This window comes from Zootoca vivipara, chromosome 2, assembly GCF_963506605.1.
Source record: "Zootoca vivipara chromosome 2, rZooViv1.1, whole genome shotgun sequence".
Classification (NCBI taxonomy): Eukaryota; Metazoa; Chordata; class Lepidosauria; order Squamata; family Lacertidae; genus Zootoca; species Zootoca vivipara.
Window position 1 is genome coordinate 70,192,044 of NC_083277.1, and position 22,200 is coordinate 70,214,243.

Sequence of the window (22,200 nt, forward strand, 5' to 3'; positions counted from 1 at the left end):
CTGATGTAGAGAGAAAGCCTCTACATCAGAACAGTCTCCATATTAGAAGATTAAATTTTAGAGCCACTCAGTTTAAGCTTTGCCTTCTGGGTACAGTTGCTTTTACCTACAGTATTTACATTTCAGCTGTTTTGGACGTAATTCCTTTTGGAAAATCCTACAGCTGAAGTACACTTATTTCAAGAGGCAAGAAGAAAAAGTTCTCTAAACCATATAGAAGCGGCTTTTCTCTTGGTTACTTTTTCCTTTCTGTTTTAGGAATCAAATGCTGCTGCAATTTGGGGGCATTTTTCGTTGTGTGTGCGCCTGAGGGAAAGCTTGTAAGGTTTCAGTTCATCAGTGCAGAAGCATGGGGGAGTGTATATCATTTCAGTCCCTGCTCACATCATCGTTTCCTTTCCCAGGTTTTGTCTCTTATAAGGATTTATTTTTTCTGAACAGAATATGCACAGTTAATTCCCTGCAGGAGAATTAAATTGCACTAAGTCTTTATGAGCTAGGGTTTTGGAGCTGATTTCAAGTACTGCTATTCAAAATTGCTCTTAACCAGAGGTTCAAGGAGCAACCCTGGGAGGGAGAAGGAGTTTCCAAGCACTGCCCATTGGCTGGTGGGTGGTGGGAACATGCCTTGCTACAGCAAAGAAACAACTGTGAGCTCAATTTATGATCAGGAGGTCCTGCAAGTTCCTTTGAAGCCCGGCCCTTATCTGCCTGTATGGTGAACAGGCATGGATTGCCAAACATGGCCTTGCTGGCAAAATGGGGCGGCCAAGCAGACTAAGTTTGCAGGTTCTCCAGCCTTGGTATAATGTTAAGACACATGTTAGCAACATGGCCGCAGGATGAGTTATAGCTGACAGGGAACTCAAGGGAAGGTAGAATGGAGGCAGATGCTTAAAGCAAGAATGCAGGTGGGTCAGTGGGCAAAAAGAATGGAATGTGCACACCATTTGTGCAAGGTCTACAATGGTATAGTCACACCACCAAGTAGCTAAGTTTGAATCCTCATCAGACCTCATCTCCACCCAAGCAAGTGACTGCCAAAGGTCCTCCCATCCTATCTGCTAGCTATATGTGTATTGATAGAGATTTAGGATGGCAAAAAAGCAAAGTGCTACTTATTCCAAATATTTTAGGAAAAAGTTATCTGATTAAAAAGCCTTCCAAGCAAGGAGAACACATGCCAAATAGCACCGAAATAGTTCATAAACATGGTGAGATACAATGCTGGCACCCTCCACATCTCATTGTTAGTAATTTAACTAGGAAGACAGAGTAGCTCTGAATGCCAAGAAAAGGATTTCTAATGCAAATCCCTGACTTAAGATCTTTTGAAATTTTGAATCCAGCAGGATTCCCCCTAGGCAGACAGTCTTTCGGTCTCAGGCTCTCGATGTCAGATATTTTTAAACCTTAATATGTTTTGTATTTGTGTTGATTCCACATAAATAAGTCTATAAAACATGACAAATACTCCATTCTCAAAATGTGTATGAGAGAATAATTTTCTACTCCTTTTCCAAATTCCTTGCTGATGACACCACCACCCCTAAATTATGGAACTCAGATATTAATTAAAACTGCCTTGCTTGGTGTAAATGCTTTGCTTAAAGATTAGGTTTCATATGTTAATTAGGAATCATAGGTGTTATATATATTTGCTTCATTCGTTCAACTAGGTCAGAGGTCATTGTAAAACCTTAAATATTCTAATAAAAAGCCAAACACGCATTCCTCTTGGATATGTGTTTCAGAATGTACCAGTAATAAGAGCCAGATTATATTCTCTCCTTCAACATTTTAACCCTCTCCTGCCCCACTTACTGTAATTATTTTGGTGTATTTTTCTATTACTTGGCCTATACCTTCTGCTAAAATGGATGAATATGAAGATGCTAGGCACTAGGCACCTCAGCAGAGTGCTGAAGTTGAATACTTACAGAATAGTAAAATAGTCTGCGGCTAATTTTAAAATTCAGAACATAAAAATATGTCACCTCTCTGAAAAGTAAAATAAGACCATTCTGAGCACTTGTACAGCAACACTATTTGTCTCTTCATTTGAGACCTTCCATTTGCCTCAGAAATGAGGTACTTTTTTGTTGAGCCACCATTTGAGAAAGCTTTATGTTAACAAATAAAATTCTGGAGACTAAATGGTGCTACTAGAGCCAAAGTTCCTTTCTGGTTATTTGATTTTTCCATTGATCATATGCAAAAACACATTTTGAATACACATTATTCAAGCTTTAGATTCTAAACATTCTGGGAGACACAGCTGCTCTTATAGCTGTTCTTTTTGTGAATGTCTGCATATGAGATACCGGTGCCACATAGAATGAGAAACTGACTCTCCAGAATTGCCATTTTGGCTGGATCTGTGTGATTTTCAGAGGGTGTGTTTCTTCATGTTGGGGGGGGGGGAGTTGAGAGAGGAGGGAGATTCCATGACTATAAACACTGAAAAGAACAGAATTCCCAGCCACCTCCTGTATAATCTGATTTGCCTTTTATATGTGGTTAACTCATCTCATATGTGCTAGATTACCGAAAGAAGCTTCCAAAGCCTTTGTTTGCTCTTACATTTACTAGCTAAACTGGTTTGATTCAGATTCAGCTGACCTTTTAACGAGTAATCAACACAATGAATGGTATTTCAGTTGACATTATGTACACCTGCAGAAACCGCTGCTGCTGAAAGACTACTAAGAAGTAGTCTTGATCTATTTATTTGTTTATATGCAATATAAATACACAAATATATTTAGTATATTCTCTTTCACTCACAAATTACTTCTGCAGAATTAAATGTTTTACTGGTGTAGCTCAATCCTATGCATGTCAACACAGAATGAATAGCCTTTTCAGATAATTGAACATTCATTCTGACTCATTTATAAAAAACATTGTGTATAGTTTATACAGCATTGCTCTTTGTTGAACATTCATCCTGATTTGTAGGCAGGGAGGTTACTGGACATTGCTTGACATTGTTGCTATCTCATACATTCCATTACAGCTTCCTGTTCCGTTTCGGTTTGTTTGTTTTTAATTCGTTCGTTGTGCAAAAGCACCAAATTCACTTTAGTGGTGCATCCTAAATTTGCTGGTATGCAATTGAATCAAACCCACAAATCATGACTGTCTGGAAATGGCCTAAGTCCAATTAAATGTAAGTGAGCATAGAATTGCGGTCCAAAGACACAAAGAATAGGCTTCTGGCATTCACCCATATTTTTGAACCTTTTGAAACATCCCCTGCATTAAAGTTGATTGATTGAAAACAATTGATTCATTGTTTTCTTTCTTTCCTGAAAGTTTTTGTAATGTGATGTCAGATGACCTCACTAACTCTAATAGGAAAGGAAATTGCATGTATACACCCAAAGCCTTTTTCAGTTCAAACAGAAAGGAAGCCAAGTAATCATGAGCCTTTTTTTCCCTTTTGGAATCCTACCACAGTTTCAAGTAAGATGCTGCTGAACATGTGTAAAATGTGCAGAACATAGACCTTAATGAATGGATTTATTGGAAGGAAATCCAGTAGCTTTGAATGTGCCAGGCAATAGAGTACCTCTCCAGAGATAGCACTTAAGTCAGCTTCTGATACAAGTACCTGCTTGCTGCTAGTGTTGCTATTACTATAAAATGCATATACCGGTACTTCGTGCACAGTCAAAGACAGTAGATGCACATTTTTTTGTAGTCCCTGCTTTCTATAACTTTTAACAAAACCTTAAAAAAAAACACCTCCAGGATATACAGGCTTTAGCAGCTGTATGTAAACTTGTATTGTGAGTGAGCAATAAATCATAGCATATATCTTAAAAAAAGAAAACTGTGAACAAGCTTAAATGTTGCTTAAGGAGAAAACAATGACTGATACAATATGTGGGACAAACTGTAAGCAGCAGTGGTAAAACTGATTTCTTAAAAAACATGTTTTGGTTGCTCTGGAACAGTTAGTTTGGTAAACTGGCACAATCTACCCATAAGCTGGTGTGGAGGAATCTATTTTCCTATAAACATTCTCAGTGTCTTTGTTTGCATGTTTAGACCTTTAAACCTCCCCCTTAAATAAATTCACACAAGACTCAAATTTTTGGTTTGGTTTTTGGCAGAATTTAGGCCACAACTTTATTGATTACAAGAAGTGAGTGGTTGCATAGGCTCTGCTTTGACCCAGGGCACTACCATAGGTCAGCCTAGGGTGAACACCTGGAATGGCAGAAAGCCTGGGACATGCTATGTCCACCACCCAGATGTCCCCCTGGACTCAGGCATGGGCACAACCCCTCGCAGGGTTGACCAAACCATTGAGTCCCTGGATTCCTTTAATGGAATACCCTTCACATAGGGATGGCGAGAGTGTTCCCTCATCCCTATCTCCTGAACCACAGCCTATCCGCAACCTTACAAGTTGTGACAATTTGCTATGCGGCAGGCAAAACCCAAATGGCACCAGCCAATCAGCCAAGTGGGGAAAATTCCTGCCGTGCCCCTGTCCCAACAACGGATGACACATGACAGCATAGCAAGGTCAAGCGCTCCAGCCCTAAATATAGGGAGAGGTGGGCAGGTGTTCTGATGCACTGACCAAAAGAGAAAGCTCAGGGTCACATGCATTGGCATATATAGGCCCCTTGATCCATTTGGCTAGTGTCCCATTGGTCAGATTAAACCCAACATCTAGGGACCTACCAATCGGGTGTTGTGGCTAGCCATACATACCCACCCACAACACAAGGGGTTGGTTGCCAGGTCTCACCACAACACGTGCCCTCTTTGAGGAAGGACACGATTTGTCTTCCTACACAGAGTAGTTTATACCTCTGGAGGTAAAGAAGTATGTGACTGTTTCTCAAATAAAGGGGAGACAAAAATGATGTGTAAAGGCAAAATAAAAAAAAATCCTTCAGTAGCACCTTAAAGACCAACTAAGTTTTTATTTTGGTATGAGCTTTCGTGTGCATGCACACTTCGTCAGATGTGTAAAGGGTTAGCCTAGAGCTGTCTAGTGATGAAACATGAGAGCTAGTAGTGCTCATTTAATTCATTTGAAACACTATGAAATAACAATTGCGTGTTGCATTCATACGGGAAACTTCACTACCTCAGGAACATTGCAATTGAAACCACAACTTTTAACTCTTGATTCTGCAGTAAGTTTACCTTTTAGCACAGATAACTACCATTTTATTTTCATTCATTCATAGATACCGGTAGGATAGACAGATAAAACTGCCAGTATCTCACACATTTGTCCCAGTGCAGACTTTCCACTTCATATGTCTGACTGGCGAGGAAGTTTTTCAGGTGACACTGACAGGTGGAGAAATTTGGTGCCAGCCTTTTCCCAACTGGGTGGGATCCAACTGCAGAGAAGAACTTCTGGCAGGTCACAGGTCCTCTGGCGTCATTCAAAGATGCTATTAACCAGAGGCACAGAACCTCTGACCCATATCCAAGGCAAACATGCCTCCTAGAAAGGGTCATCAAATGCTTATGGACAACCACAACTCTTCCCCTGCCCCAGTGCTCTGGGCAATGCTGGTGCTGTAACGAGTACCCCAAGGGCAACAGCGGGGGTCAGATTAACTCTCCCACTAGCCCAGGTCTCTGTGTGGAACACCAAGTCCACCTCTTTATCATAATTTTTTTTTTGAATGAATTTTGATTTATTGCAGACAGGCTTGGCATTCAGCAACAGCTCCACCAGGTCAGAGGGTGACTGGCATGGCAATTTGGATCCTGAAAGCAAACAGCCAATACCATGACATATTAATACTTTTAAGAAGAACAGTTCCCATGTGTGTATGAAGCATTCAGTAGCTTCATTAAATATGTGTGTGTTATAAGATGTCCATTCCTTTTGAGGTTAAATGTGAACAAGGCTTTAGTAGATCTCCTGACTATAGCTTGCTTTTACCACAGCAGTAATACATATGTAAGGTACTGTAAGTATTATTGTTCCTGGAAAGTGTATTACCTGAGCTCCTCAGCACTCCTGTGTGTGACAAACACACACATTTCTCTAGCAGGATGTGGTGGGTTGACCTCTCTGTGTGCAAAAAGATTAATTTTAACTTGAAGAATGACATTGCTAAATTTCTTCTCAAAAGCATAAAAACAAAATAAATCGAGGCCAAAAAAGAAGAAGATTTTTTTAAAAAAAAAAAGGAAAAGGAAAATGCACTAGAAATTTTATACAAGTCAGATCTGTTAGTCTCCAGACTGAGGAAATGTCTGTAATTTTAAACTTTGAAAACAAGAGAAGAATACATCAAGATTAGCATTTCCAAGTACCTAGGGCCAGTAACCCAATACATTGCAGCTACTTCATGCAAGAAGCAAGTCAGGAAGGAGAATAGGCAAAAGGCAAGGATGAGAAAACCTGCAGGGCGTCCCATTTCTGTCACATGGTTCCCTGGATATTTCGAAAGCCATTGTTTTCTTATTATCAGGTGCCTGCTATTTATTTACAGTGGTACCTCGGGTTAAGAACTTAATTCATTCTGGAGGTCCATTCTTAACCTGAAACTGTTCTTAACCTGAAGCACCACTTTAGCTAATGGGGCCTCCTGCTGCTGCCGTGCCGCCAGAGCACGATTTCTGTTCTCATCCTGAAGCAAAGTTCTTAACCTGAGGTACTACTTCTGGGTTAGCAGAGTCTGTAACCTGAAGCGTCTGTAACCCGAGGTACCACTGTATTACCCATCCTTCACCATTAAGGTCCCAGGGTGGGTTACAGCCTTAAAAACAATTGAAAACAACTTATACTAATAAAATTAAATAAATTTATTTTAAAGTTAAATTAATCCCAAACCTTGGATTATCAGGGACTCTCACCCCGAGGGTGTTTGCTTATGATGATGACAAAGAAAAACTGAAGACAAAGATGCTGAATGTTGGCTGTGTAGTCAAAAAATGTTAACTTTCGTTTGAGAAGCCAAGTATCTGGCAAAGCTATTACAGTTATAAAAGTGCTGCGTACTAGTTGACATGACTCAGCAGGAAATACGATAAAACATAAGAAAGGTTTTCTTCTGGGGGAATAAATCTAGTTTATAATGGTCAGTGAAGACAAAATGAATCATAAAAGAGACTCATGAAGTCTACTTTAGTAACCAGTATAACGAGGGGTAAGGGCTAACCAGTCTAGACTCCTAGGCAAATTGCCATGTACCAAACGTGATATCCCAAACATTTTAAAAACATAGATTTCTGAGTTGGTCTTGTACAAAGCTTTGTATTTAGGCATGACCAAAAGCCATTTTTTCTGCATCTTTCCATTCCCCTTTCCTGCTCCTCTGCTATATTACAGGGGCAAAGAACAGGAAACACATGCAGCCAAAGTTAAGTCAAAAGAGAGCCACGGGGAGTGGGAAAATCTCGATGGGTTTGGAAGCTGGAACACATGGGGGAGAAAACATGAAGAAACTGGACACTTCCAATGGAAGGGACAAAAGTTGATATTGAAACTGATAGCTCCAAGTCTGGCAGATAAATATGAAATCATATCAGTTCTCATAAACCAGTTCTCATAATTGCTCTTCCCACCACCTTTCTAGAAAGTTAGTACCGTTGAGCATATAGTAGTAGTAAAACTAAGACGTTTTATGTGATTGCTTATGATGGCTATTTGGTAATGGGAACAAAATTAATTTATTAATCTTGAACTTAAAATAATAAATCCTGCTCTTCAGCCAACAAAGCTCCCAGAGAGGCTCACATAAGATCAATAAACATAATAACAAATCATTGAACCATACAAACTGTTATGTATTCAGTGGTTTGTGACTTCAGAAACTGCACATTGTCTTTAAATAACCTACCGTATATACTCGAGTATAAGCCAACCCGAATATAAGCCGAGGCACCTAATTTTACCTCAAGAAAACTGGGAAAACTTATTGATTCGAGTATTAGCCGAGGGTGGGAAATGAAGCAGCTACTGGTAAATTTCAAAAATAAAAATAAATACCATCCTATGCCTTTCCCAGCTGTTGACGGTGGGGTGGGGGGGAGAAGCGGCGAGGAAGGATCCCTTCCTTGCCACTTCTCCCTCCCCGCCACCTCGCACAGAGCAGGCATAGGGCAGGGGTTCGGAGAGTCGCAGTGCTTCTCTGAACCCCCGATCCTGTGCCTTTCTCCGCCCCTACCCGCCTCACTCGAATATAAGCTGAGGGCAGCTTTTTCAGCACATTTTGGGTGTTGAAAAAGTAGGCTTATACTCTGTATATATGGTATTTAAAGAGGTGGCAATGATAATACTTCCCTTTGCTTGCTGCTGTTGGTCCTGAAGGTGTCTGTGGTGGCCAAAGCTCTTTCAGCTGAGCCCCAAACCAATGGACAAGAAAGTTGCTTTTTAGAATGGCTTTTACAGTATGCTTCCTTTTTCATAGTTTCACAATGAGCAGGGTATGCTCCAAGAAACAGAGGAATTGTGTGATACCACACTGTGCTACTTTTACATGAGAGAATAGATATTTTGAGCTCCTCACTTTAATCCTGAGTGTGTACTTTTTAAGAATGGCTGAAAACACAACTACTCTGTTTTATGAGCTATAGTTAACGAAGTATTTTTAAGCTTGTATTCTAAGTTCTGATTGCAACCATAAACACCTGAACCACTGAATGATGCCCACTATGTTACCCCTTTTGCTGTTTATCTTTTGCTTGTAGTATACTACAATCTTTTGCTTGTAGTATTTTTTTCTTATTTGCGTTAACAAGGCCTCAGAAGTTGTTTCAGAGGGGTGGATGTGGAGAACTGGCCTCTGAAACCGAGTTGAGTGGTAGAAGGAGAGGGAATTGGGACTTTCAAGGGGGAGGTTTTTATGGGAGTGATGAATTGAATAATTTCTCTTCACTCCACCCATAAAATCTGACAGGCACTAGCTAGCACTGTTCAAGAACACAATGTTTCCTCAAAATATAGTAAGATAAAATTGTCTCTCATATACATACTTAATGTCCCACATCAACAACAGCTTGTGTTGGCTTCCCAGGGTTTATGAAGCTCAGCTAATCCCACATGGGTCTGCTCACATTAATCAAGGACCAAGACACTTCTTCAGATACAGTACAAACTTGCTTTTAAAACTTGAGTATTGTGGCCAAAGCCTAACTAAATGCATTACCTCAACAAAACAGCAGCAGTCAATCCACAAGAGCTACTAAATGCAACAAACATTTATTTCCTGGTCTTCTCTCTCTGTATATTCTTTATCTACCAATAGCAGGCTGCATAATACTAAAGCAGTATTGTTAGCAGTTGAGAGGCTCTACGCACAAACTACTGTTGCAGACAGGCGTGGCATTTAGCAGAAGAGGTTGCTTAATATTGGCAATGGCAACTAGCGTTACAAAACCTCTGCTTCTTTCCCTGTTTAGGATAATGGACCTGTTCCAAATAGAAGACCAGCGACATTTTCACCTGGAGGAAGTCCAACAGACAACAAACAGATATCGAACTTGCAGTACAATAACCCCACGCGGCTATATACAAACAACAACGCAGATTCCAGTTTACCATCACAGATGAGTAGTCTGCATATCACATCTTCCCACAGGTATGAGAGTCAAACAAGACATGGTGACGGAGCTTATTTTTATGAATAGCTGCTGTGGGTGGGGAGAAGGCTACACTGTGGCAGGAGGGAGGTTAATCCATTCTCTCGGACTATTCTTTCAATGAAAATTGCATGCAGCCACCCCAAAGCTGCTATTTGCTTCAACTGAAAAGCATGTGAAGCAACATAGAGGCTGACATGCTTACACGATAGAAATATATCAAATAATTAGGACCAAAACACTGCCACAAAAGGGACCCGTTCATGCAAAAACATGCACATTTCATTTGAAGAAAAGAGCTTGTTTAATTTGCTACAACATACTGTTAAAATGGAATTTTAAAACTTTTTTTTTAAAGGCTGCTTAGGGACAAATAGAGGAAATTTACACTGGAAAGACAAACGTGAGCACTAAAGAATCAACATAAAGTAGGATTGCCAACAAAACGGCTAAATCTCATGTTTAGGGGCCTTCAAATTAAATTTGCCCTAAGGCTGCTTCATGCATTTTAAGAATGAGCACAGGAAGTGGTTCAGAGATGGCAGAACATTGGAATGATCCCCCCCTTCTCCTCCCCTGCACACCGTTCTGGGAGTTCTCCCTATCCACAAAAGCCCATTTCAGGGGGCCTGGAGGGGAAGGAGAGGTTACGTGAATTCCACCCCTAGTATTTAGCATTGTTTAAATCTTGAGGCTTTTTAATAAATATATATTATGGGTACTTTAGAAAATGTGGACTAATCCAGGAGGAAATGTGCTACAAGGAAGTATTTAAGATTTTTTTTAAAGTACCCTTGAGACCATGTTTGGCAAAAAAAACATATAATGCCCTAACTGCCAGATATTTTTCAATGGTTGGGTGGCTTCCAGGTTCTTCAGTACTTTAAATTAATGCATTTTTAAAAAATGATCCATGTGTGGCATACTAATTCACAATGAATAGCAGCAGCTGGCCTGTCTGTGGTGCATATGTTCACAGGTCACTCAAGCCCCACTGCACAGGGGCAAGTAGAGTATGGCTACAAAGTTTGTCCTTCATAGTCTCTACAACAGGCATCCCCAAGCTTCGGCCCTCCAGATGTTTTGGACTACAATTCCCATCATCTCATCCCTGACCACTGGTCCTGTTAGCTAGGGATCATGGGAGTTGTAGGCCCAAAACATCTGGAGGGCCGCAGTTTGGGCATGCCTGCTCTACAATGATCTCTACATTAATAAAAAGCTAGTTCAGGAAAGGGAAGCATTGTTAACTAAATCCCCCTTAAAATAAGCATTGGGTTTGCTTATGGGTGACCTAGGGGTATTCAGTGCGCTGTTGCCTTGTGATGCAAAAAGCACTAGAAAATTTTGTTTAAATAACCCTTCAGAGTTCACAAGGGATTAACTTTTTTTCTAAAGAACTGATTTTATTTCTCTAGTGTACAACAATCCTTTGACCTTCATTTTGTATTTAAATAGCGCTGACCCTTTGAGGTCCCTACCAAGAAGCAGAAATGGAATTGACATGGACTCAGATGTGTACAAAATGCTGCAGGATTATGAAAGGCCAGTTTCAGAACCCAAGCAGTCAGGATCTTTCCGATATCTGCAAGGCATGTTGGAAGCAGGAGAAAATGGTAAGGAACACAACATGTTCATTTAAAACAAAAATTTAATATTCCCCCCCGTACTTTATTTTAAATTTCAAAGGTGCTTACAAGAAGTAACTGTGCCCCTGAAGGACCAGGTGTGCAGCCTGTGAGTCATTTTGGGCTCACAGCTGTCCATGGAGGTGCAGGTCAGTTCTGTATCCAGGGCAGCTGTCTACCAGCTCCATCTGGTATGCAGGCTGAGACCCTACCTGCCCGCGGACTGTCTCACCAGAGTGGTGCATGCTCTAGTTACCTCTCACTTGGATTACTGCAATGCACTCTATGTGGGGCTACCTTTGAAGGTGACAGCGAGAATGTGACAGCGAGACTGGTGACTGGGAGTGGCCACTGATACCATATAACATTGGTTCTGAAAGACCTTCATTGGCTCCCAGTACATTTCTGAGCACAATTCAAAGTGTTGGTGCTGACCTTTAAAGCCCTAAACAGCCTCGGCCCAGTATACCTGAAGGAGTGTTTGCACCTCCATCATTCAGCCTGGACACTGAGGTCCAGCTCCGAGGGCCTTCTGGTGGTTCCCTCCCTGCGAGAAGTGAGGTTACAGGGAACCAGGCAGAGGGCCTTCTCTGTGTTGGCACCCTCTCTGTGGAACATCACATGTCAAGGAAATAAACAACTATCTGACTTTTAGAAGACATATGAAGGCAACCCTGTATCAGGAAATTTTAAATGGCTACTATTTTACTATTTTTATGTGCAGTAAGACACCCAGAGTGGCTGGAGTATAAATTATTATTATTATTATTATTATTATTATTATTATTATTATTATTATTTTAAAGTGGCTAAGTTACCGTAGAATTCAATGGTCTAAACCACAGAGGCTAGGGCTTGCCAATCAGAAGATCGGCGGTTCAAATCCCCGTGACAGGGTGAGCTCCCGTTGCTCAGTCCCTGCTCCTGCCAACCTAGCAGTTTGAAAGCACACCAGTGCAAGTAGATAAATAGGTGCCACTCTGGCGGGAAGGTAAACAGTGTTTCCCTGTGTCTGGTTTGCCAGAAGTGGCTTAGTCATGCTCGCGACATGACCTGGAAGCTGCCTGCGGACAAATGCCAGCTCCCTCGGCCTATAGAGTGAGATGAGTGCCGCAACCCCAGAGTCGTCCGCAACTTGACCTAACTGTCAGGGGTACCTTTACCTTTATACAATGGTGGCTCATACAGGTGCAACAAGGATCACCTGAACATATCATTCAGACAAAAGTTCTCAGGGGGGGGGTGAAGGAGGAGGAGGAAGAATAGTATTTAGAACAGGAAATGTGAATTCACTGTTTACCTCTAGATGTTATTGGAGCAAACTGCTCACATGGTGCTTTCCATGGTCCTGCATTTAGGGCTTTAAAGTTCAGCACCAGCACTTTGAACTGTGCTCGGAAACGTACTGGGAGCCAATGTAGATCTTTCAAGACCGGTGTTATGTGGTCTCGGCGGCCGCTCCCAGTCACCAGTCTAGCTGCTGCATTCTGGATTATTTGTAGTTTCCGGGTCACCTTCAAAGGTAGCCCCACATAGAGCGCATTGCAGTAGTCCAAGTGAGAGATAACTAGAGCATGCACCACTCTGGCGAGACAGTCTGCAGGCAGGTAGGGTCTCAGCCTGTGTACCAGATGGAGCTGATAGAAGCTGCCCTGGATACAGAACTGACCTGCGCCTCCATGGACAGCTGTGAGTCCAATGGGGCACAGTTACCCCATTCAGGACCAGGAGTCCTCCACACCTGCCCGCCTCCCGTCCCCCACAAACAGTACTTCTGTCTTGACAGGATTCAACCTCAATATGTTAGCCGCCATCCATTTTGAGGATTAAGAAAACAACTTGGTGGCTAAGAGCAGAAAAGCAGAAATGGTGGCAAAATAAAGTGATTGGTTTTTGTTTTGTTTTTAAGGGAAGCCACTTACCACCATGAAAGCATGCAGCTCCTAACAGTGCGCAGTGTGGGTTGCTGGCATCTCAGCCATGCTGCTGCCCAGTCTGAAGCTGCATACCTCTTTGGTTCTTACCTAGTATTTTCCCAACTCTTCTGCCACCTTGTTACACCCAGTAATAGGGATGTCAGAGCCCCTCTTCTTCTGTAGCCATTCCTACTTGCTAGAAGCCACCACGACTCAAAACACTCAGCACCACAACAGAAAAATGGCTCAGAGGAATGGGATAAGAACCAGCTGGTCTTCCATTGAAGATTCCATGGCTGCCGTTTGTTTAAACCTTGGGGCACAGCTAAAAGCAAATGGGATGGAGGAGAGAGACAAGGAAAGAAAAGGTGAATGTGAGCAGACACATACCGGTATTTAGGCTTTGCTCTTCTGTTGCCCTTTCTATACTGCCAGTGTAGTTCTAAATGTGTCTTACAAGTCCTACAAGCAGTTTCAAATTGAACTGATTAAAAAGAAGATTTTAAAAATTTTATGGTACTGGTAGATAGATAGATAGATAGATAGATAGATAGATAGATAGATAGATAGATAGATAGATGATAGATAGATAGATAGATAGATAGATAGATAGATAGATAGATGATAGATAGATATAGATGATAGAAAATTACTCACACAAAAAACCCCAGGGCAAATAACAGTATTAATAAATTCAACAAATGCAAATCACGAATACATATTAAAATGCAATGCAACAGTCTTTGATAAAAATAGGCAAATAGAACCCCTAGAGCCACTACGTTCTAAAGGTCTGCATAAATAAATGAGTTTTTAGCTGACACCTGAATGAAACCAATGTGCAGGACAGCCAAGTCTCCCCTGGGAGAGAGTTCTATCTTGTTTTATAAATATGGTGGAAGCGATGCTTTCTGGAATGACGACACCCCATGTGTTGTTTGCACTTAAATGATTCCATTTTAATTCATCAGTTTTCTTACATGGATTTCCATTTCTGTTGCTTTAAAACTAAACCTTCCATTCGTCTAACCTCTCTGATACAAAGCCAATTATGAAGTACCTATGCACAATCCCAAAGAAGTTAAGAAACTCCTTAGAATGTTATTTTTCTCTCCCAGAAGCTCTAGGTTTTTTTTTTGGTTTTTTTTAATGAGCAGCAACACACTGTGTCTCTAATAAGAAATGTTTCCTGCAGGGAATCAGACAGGATTTGTAAGGCAACAGCTACCTCGGTAGGTGCCCCTCAGCCGTGAAAGATGAGCCCTCAAACCACAAAGCAGAGAAAAGAATGTTTGGGATTGTTCAATCACTTTTTACAGAGTTTTGTAGCTGCCTAGCTGAGAAGTTGAGGGACATAAAATTGGGGGTGAGAAGTGTGTGCATGCAGAAACAAAGGAGAAAAACAGCCATGAACGCAGCAAAGTTCAGCATTACTTTTAAACTCTCTCCTTCCTCACTCCCTAAGCTGGTGAGGAGACTTTTCACTAAGTGCTGTGTAAATTGCCTGGCATTTTGAAGCCTTTAGCATTGACTAGATGTCACTAGAGCTTCTGGGAACCTTTGCAGTAAATGTATCAAGAAGCTATAGTCACCTAAAGCAAATTAGTGGAGTGAATTTACTTCAAAAAAGGCAGCAGCAGGGATCATGTGGCAGATGTTGGAGTCCCATCAGTCCTAGTCTACATGGCTGATAGTCATGAAGGGAGTTGTAGTTCAGCAACAGCTGGAGGGCTACATTTCTTTAAACCATATTTAATGTTACAATGCAGCTATCATAGTGCTGCTTCATTATTTCATTTTTTTTAATGAAAGTTTAATATAAGTGTCCTATTTTTAGTTTATTCCCTCCCAGTGAAAATTCCTTTTAAGACAAGCATTGAGGTGAATTTCCAAATATACACACTTGTGTAAATATATACATGAGTATTACAGGATGCAATAATAGCTTGCCAACACACCCCTTTGTACATGAAGATTTCATTGCTTCCCCTTTTCTGGTTGTTTTTGAATACATATGAAGCAAAACCGAACGCCAAGAAAAGAGCCAGCGTCTAACATGCTGCCTTACTTTTGTTACAGACTCTTAAAGGTCTCCCTGAGTCATGGCATTCAATAAAACAAATAAATCTCTCAAGTAGTAAAAGTGCACTTTAGCAGTGTTATTGCTGGGCTTTCCCCCCTTGCACAGCAAAAGGTCTTAAGCTTTTTTCCATGGGGTTGAGCATATATCAAAATCTTACTAAGTTAGACAATGTCTTTTGTTCTTCTATGGTTTCATGTATGTGCCTCTTTTGTGTACCGGCTCTCATTCTTTTTCCTTGGCATACTTCCCATTAAAAGGTCAATCTCTGGTTTATCCATTTAAATCAGAGCTCATATGTTGGCATGCCTTTTTATTATTCTTATGGTCATTCCATCATTTCATATTTTTTCAAGTATTGTCGTTAGCATACGAAGCCTGCTTACTTAACGCTCCTAGGATCAGCGCACTTACAGCCCCATCCTAACCAAGTTCACTCAGAAATAAATCTCACTGATTCCAAGAAAATTTACTTCCCGGTAATGATGCTGTGGAGTGCATCCTTTGTCAGAGTTTAAGAATAAATCATCCCTTCAGTTGAGAAGCTTGTGTGTTAGCAACATTCCACATCCCTTAAACAGATAACTCCAAAAACACTGTCTTAAATTATTGGCAGGTGAAAAACATGACAGGCTGACGAGTCCAAGACATGTTAAATCTCCAGTATCCAAATTGGGTGGAGCCATGCCTGGCTTACAGATGCTCCCCGAGTGCACCAGATGTGGGAATGGAATTGTGTAAGTACATGAATCTCCCCAAGAGCCTTGATGTTTAATGTACCATACTTTTCCATGTATAAGACAAGGGGATTTTTTTACGTTGAATTAATGTGTAAAAATTGGGGTCGTCTAATGCACTGGTGGGTGCATAAGGGACCCAGGTGGCACTGTGGGTTAAACCACAGAGTCTAGGGCTTGCTGATCAGAAGGTTGGCGGTTCGAATCCCTGCAACGGTGTGAGCTCCCGTTGCTCGGTCCCAGCTCCTGCCCACCTAGCAGTTCGAAAGCACATCAAAGTGCAAATAGATCAATAGGGACCGCTCCGGCGGGAAGGTAAACGCCGTTTCCGTGCGCTGCTCTGGTTCGCCAGAAGCAGCTTTGTCATGCTGGCCACATGACCCGGAAGCTGTATGCTGACAAACGCCAGCTTCCTCGGCCTATAGAGCGAGATGAGCGCCGCAACCCCAGAGTCGGACACGACTGGACCTGATGGTCAGGAGCCCCTTTACCTTTAATGCACTGGTAGTGCCATGTTGGGACTGGGGATTGGTTGCTGCCGTGAGCAGAAGGTTGTCAGAGGTGGCTGTGCAGGTGACTAATGGCTGCGGCATGGGCTTGGATTGCTTGCCTGCTGCTGGCGGCGAGCGGTCGAACGTTTGGTGTTTTTTGCGTCACATGCGATAGGAAGCATTGTTCAGGCGGGTGAGTGATTTTCAGTAATTACACACACACACACACACACACACACACACACCCATAAGAAGCTCAAGAACTCTGGGCAATCCTCCCCCCAAAAAAGCTCAAGAACTCTGGGCAATCTCCCCCCATTTTCTATATTTTGAGTCCCCCAAAATAGGGGTGTCTTATACACGGGGGCGTGTTATACACGGAACAGTGCAGTACTTTTTGGTACAGCTAAATAAGGAACACACCACCTGCTTAACTGTAAAATCTTGTTATAATGTAATTCCATAAGGCAATGTTACTTGAAAGGGGGGGGGGGACTACATACATATGTAGCATGGCATTTGTGTTGTATGTCACAAGGGGCTTTTAATATTAATAAATGTTATACTCTTGATCCAAAGCTCCTTGGTTGCTCCAAAGTGCACATGGAAGCTCCAGTACATTTCCGAGCACAATTCAAAGTGTTGGTGCTGGCCTTTAAAGCCTAAATGGCCTCAGTCCAGTATACCTGAAGGAGTGTCTCCACCCCCATTGTTCTGCCCGGACACTGAGGTCCAGCGCCAAGGGCCTTCTAGTGGTTTCCTCACGGTGAGAAGCGAAGTTGCAGGGAACCAGGCAGAGGGCCTTCTCGGTAGTGGCACCTGCCTTGTGGAACGCCCTCCCACCACTTGTCAAAGAGAACAACTACTACCAGACTTTTAGAAGACATCTGAAGGCAGCCCTGTTTAGGGAAGCTTTTAATGTTTGATGGATTGCTGTAATAATATTATTATTATACAAGAAAGAACTGTCCTGCTCACTTACATGTCCGGCAGTGCTTCGCACACAGCATTTTCCTCTACTGCATTCAGAATGGAACAGCTCCTATTTTTGCGACACTGCATTGTATGCAGCAAAGCCCCATAGACTTTGCAAAAGAAAAGAGGAGTGCCTGGCTGAAATACAATTACAAGGGTGGGAATAGGTGATTATATTCATACACACACACACACACACACACACACACACACACACACACACACTATGCACCAGATCTCTTTAAGGCAGGTTATACAATACAGGAGAAACAATACTGTGTGCAAATGGGGGAAAGGGAAGAGATTTGTATAAACAGCCCCTTCTGTGGGATCCATAAAAGGCAAACCACTAATAAAACCTGAAATGAATAGTAATCGTTTGAAATGTTTGCATTCTAATCTTATCTTCTTTCCTGCGACAGCGGCACAATAGTGAAAGCCCGTGACAAGCTCTACCATCCAGAGTGTTTCATGTGCGATGACTGCGGCCTCAACTTGAAGCAAAGGGGCTACTTCTTCATTGAGGAACAGCTGTACTGTGAAATGCATGCCAAGGAAAGGGTTAAGCCGCCAGAAGGATATGATGTGGTTGCTGTTTATCCCAATGCTAAAGTTGAACTTGTCTAAATAGATACTCTTATTTCCTGGAGAGGTCAAGAGGTGGCACACCCACCCACAGGCACAGGCACTGTTTTAAAGCATGGCTGTAATCAACTCTTGATTATTCAAGTCTCAGTAAAATGTCTTTTCAGAGATAAAATGGTTTGCACTTGGGATCTCAAGGGGATAGTGCTGAAAGGCCTCTGAAAAGGATTTCTCTCTCCTTTTGACACTTGCTTTTGGGTTGCTGTGTTGTTGTTGTTTGGGTGGGTGCTGTTTTGTTTCATTTTTTACTGCACATAGTTTCCATCATCAACCCAATCCAAAACCTGTGTAAATATGGGTGCTTTTTAAAACACTGTTTCATATAAAACCAGTATTTCTTTTATTCTGGACTCAGCTCATCTGGTAAAGAAAAAGCGATTTATATGTGTTGTATGTGTGATATAACATTGTGTCACCAGATGGCAACATGGAATCCAGTTTTTCTCTATCTGTTTTCCCTGTTTAAATTTACAATGTTTTAAAACTGAAACGCTTCTTTGTTGTGTCTAGATCCAGCCTCTGTCTCGTTTTAAAATATAAAGAAGACTGCATGAAAGCTCCATGCAAAGAAGGCACTTTAAGAAATGACATTTACATTTTACATTTTAAAGCATTGCATCACATTAACTTTCGTCAGTGATAGAGATATGCCACAAAGATTGCTTTGTGGCTTTCAGAGTGATAGAAAACTGAGGCCACGTGTTATGAGAATTATAAATATGAAGCTGGCTGCATGAGTTTCATCAAGAAACTTGGGAATGAACAGATAAAAGACTCGTAAGAACACAGATATATAAAAAATGTAATGTCCTGGTTGCCATTTCCAAACAATACTATTTATTACATGTAAGACTAATCACTAACATTTATCATTCTGGCGATATCTGTCAGCAGTAGCTAGAGCTATCCACTCTAGCTTGTGGGGCTTGTGTTCCAACACTGCCTTTCTTGTTATACCAGAGAAAATATCATGTGAATCCCAATGGATGGTCCCCCATTGACTGGTAGCAATGAACAGGCTGGAAACCCTGTTAAGTATCCTCAGGTCTTTCCAGATCAAGGGGACCCTAATGTAATGTCCATTCTGACACCAAACTAAAACTGTGTAAACCACTGTTGTGCCCTGCATAAAATGTTTAAGAAAGATTTCACATATATATTGTACATGTGGTTTTCTCTCTCTCATCTTTGAGAAAGCATGGTTTCTTTTGCAGATATTCTTGGTTACTGAATCATCTACGCACCTGCATTTTTTTCTTTTTTTCTTTCTTTCTTTCTTTCTTTCTTTCTTTCTTTCTTTCTTTCTTTCTTATAAAACTTTGAACAAAGGGCTGTACATGCCAGGAATAAACACTTTACTTAAAACTGCTTTCAGATACAATGAAGTTGACCTGGTCAACACTATGTGCAGAACACCTAAATCCAGCCTAGGATGAAAAGAAAAATAATTCATTCCAGATTCTTTTTTTAGGGCAAGGCATCAGACCTAAATATCATAGACATTTGGGAGATTTCAAGACAATCATTGTGTAACACAACAATTGCACATTTGTTATTCATTTGTTACATTTGAAATTGTCATTTCTTGAGAGGAATTATGTCATCACCAATCCTGATTACAGAGCTATTGGGGGAGGGAACCCCTGCGGTTTTTGAATAGAAGGATATGACCGAGACCTTACAGAAGTCAACTCCTGAACTCAAGTATAAACAATCCAGATATGAAAATGAGGATGGAATGCTCAGTGGCCCTTGTGCTCTCCGAAACAGTGATTGCCCTGGGCAGCCAAACTGCTAATCCTAAGTGTAAAGGGGGGGGGGAATAAACTTTCTATGTCTAAATGTTTAAGCCTCAGCTGCATTTTGGCAACAGCTTATACACCATTTTTTTAAAAAAAAGTCAGAATGCATTACGTTTTTGGCAATGTGGTCACTTTATGGAAGCGGATCCAGTATGATGTTGTGGTTCAGGGTTGTAGGCAGGATTAAAATCCCCACTCAGCCATGCAGCTTGCTCGGTGACCATGAGACAGTTGCAGTCTCTCAGCCTAACCGACCTTACAGGGTTGTCATGAGGATAAAATGGGAATGGAGTAAACCATGCAGAACACCTTGAGCTCCTTGAAGGAAAAGTGGCATATAAATGTAAATCTCTAATGAAACCATTGGCATATTCTGCTCAGTAGAAGGCTCTGCACAAGTAATGATATGAGTCCAATTCCTAGTTAAGTGCTAGGCACATGCAATCCCCAAAAATATAAAGAATCATGCCAAGCTTGGTATCAGCAATATTGTTTGACTCTTTAAGGGGGCATAGGCTTTTCTCAAATCACAGACATATAGGAAATTCAACCAGGACCGCTTAAATCCCCCCCACACCCCATAAGATGGGAATGACAGGAGAGTTCACTGTTTGCCATAGTAGATTTATGGCAGTGGATCATCAACAGAACTCAGGGTAGAGAAAGGCAACACTCACAGCATTATTATCCAAGGGTTCCACTATGTGGCCTGCAGGTATAAATTTTAAAAAATATAATAAGCAATTAAGGTTTTGTGCAAACAGAACGGTTCCATTTGTTTTAGGAACTATAAACTCCTACACCAAAGGGAAAGATGTGTACTTTGCTTAGAAACAGTATTGCTTATCAATTTCACAAACACCATTGCTAGTAAGAACAAGAGTGAAACCAAATTGCTCTGTGTGAACAGGTATACTATGCCTTAACTGAGAAAAAATATGTGGCAACAAGCTAAAAAAAAATTGTGTGCTGTTAGTTAATCCATATTGCTCTTTACAGTGAATACAGTTCTGTGTTTTCTACCCAGTTACATTAGCTAATTAAACAGGTGAGGTTTAGTTCATTAATTGATTGATTAAATATGAACAAAGTTGTATATGCAAAATATTATACCTAAAAAAATACCGTCTTTGCCTTTGGATGATGTATACATATGCCACAACAGGAATAACTTTCAAAGAAGTCATTCTTTCTCCCAAGCGGGACTCCTCTTATGGTGATACTTGTCACCTGCAGTTGTTATAAAGTGCTTCTATTAAAAATAATTTCAGTTTTTAGAATTCTTTTGACCCATTAATTGGTGATTCCTTTTTAGTCGGTCAACACTTGTCGATTAGTCTAATTGATTTACTAAGCATTGGAACCATTAATATTTTCACATTATGTCTTAGCAAATCTAACATCAGGTGATCTTTGAAATTCTACTTTGAAAGTCTTGTAAACACTTTGAAGGCAGCTTTGCCACCAAATGAAGTTTAAGTTTGCTGGTCTAGAGTTTTTGTTGTTGTATCAGTACAAATGAACTGAAAAATTATAAATGTTTATCATTTATTAATAGCATAAAAATATTGTTACTGTTTTATTTACTGGTTGCTAACAGAAACATGTTTCTTTGAGATAGTCATGAACATTCATTTTAATTTTGTTTATTAACATTGTTGGTCTTCAAGGACCGAAGCTATTTTTTGTGGGTTTCTATATGAACTAGCACTGGAAAATGCATCTTATGAACCTCTGATTTTACATACTGGTTATGTACATTTCTTTTCTATAACAAATACACAGTATATTCCCTTTGTGATGTAAATGATCATTCATATGGGTAAGCAAACCTGTCCTTAAAGTTTATCTTCCATCTTTCACTCATTGCCATTAGAAAGTAAGCTCATTAATCTTGTATTGTAGGAGCTAGAATATATTGGGGAAAATTCATTGAAATTAATGTTACAAAGGTTGCGTGTCACCCCAAATCTCTGCTGAGTGGTAGCAAGATTCCAGGTGGCTCTAGTCCAGGGGTCAGCAAACTTTTCCAGCAAGGGGCCAGTCCACTGTTTCTCAGACCTTGTGGTGGGCTGGACTATATTTTGAAAAAAGAAGAACGAATTCCTATGCCCCACAAATAACCCAGAGATGCATTTTAAATAAAAGCACACATTCCACTCATGTAAAAACACGCTGATTCCTGGACCGTCCATGGGCTGGATTTAGAAGGTGATTAGATAGGCCTTAGTTTGCCTACCCATGTTCTAGGCACTCACCCAGGGTTGTGTTTCAAATGGAAAATCAAGGCACAGTGGAGACTTTATTGTACCCATATTTACTCGTGGGTCTACTTTGGAGAGAGTTCAGA

The 22,200-nt window shown here is 40.9% G+C and overlaps 1 protein-coding gene across 1 annotated transcript in view; it reads left to right on the plus strand.

The window, feature by feature from the left end:
- Positions 1-21,646, plus strand: part of PDLIM4 (PDZ and LIM domain 4) — a 66,608-nt gene extending 44,962 nt beyond the window's left edge. The window contains exons 4-7 of the mRNA XM_035105414.2: positions 9,397-9,575; positions 11,035-11,192; positions 15,817-15,937; positions 17,826-21,646. Of these exons, the coding sequence (XP_034961305.2) occupies positions 9,397-9,575; positions 11,035-11,192; positions 15,817-15,937; positions 17,826-18,030 (663 nt within the window). The 3' untranslated portion in view covers positions 18,031-21,646. The remainder of the gene's footprint in view (positions 1-9,396; positions 9,576-11,034; positions 11,193-15,816; positions 15,938-17,825) is intronic.
- The last annotated feature ends 554 nt before the right edge of the window (positions 21,647-22,200 follow it).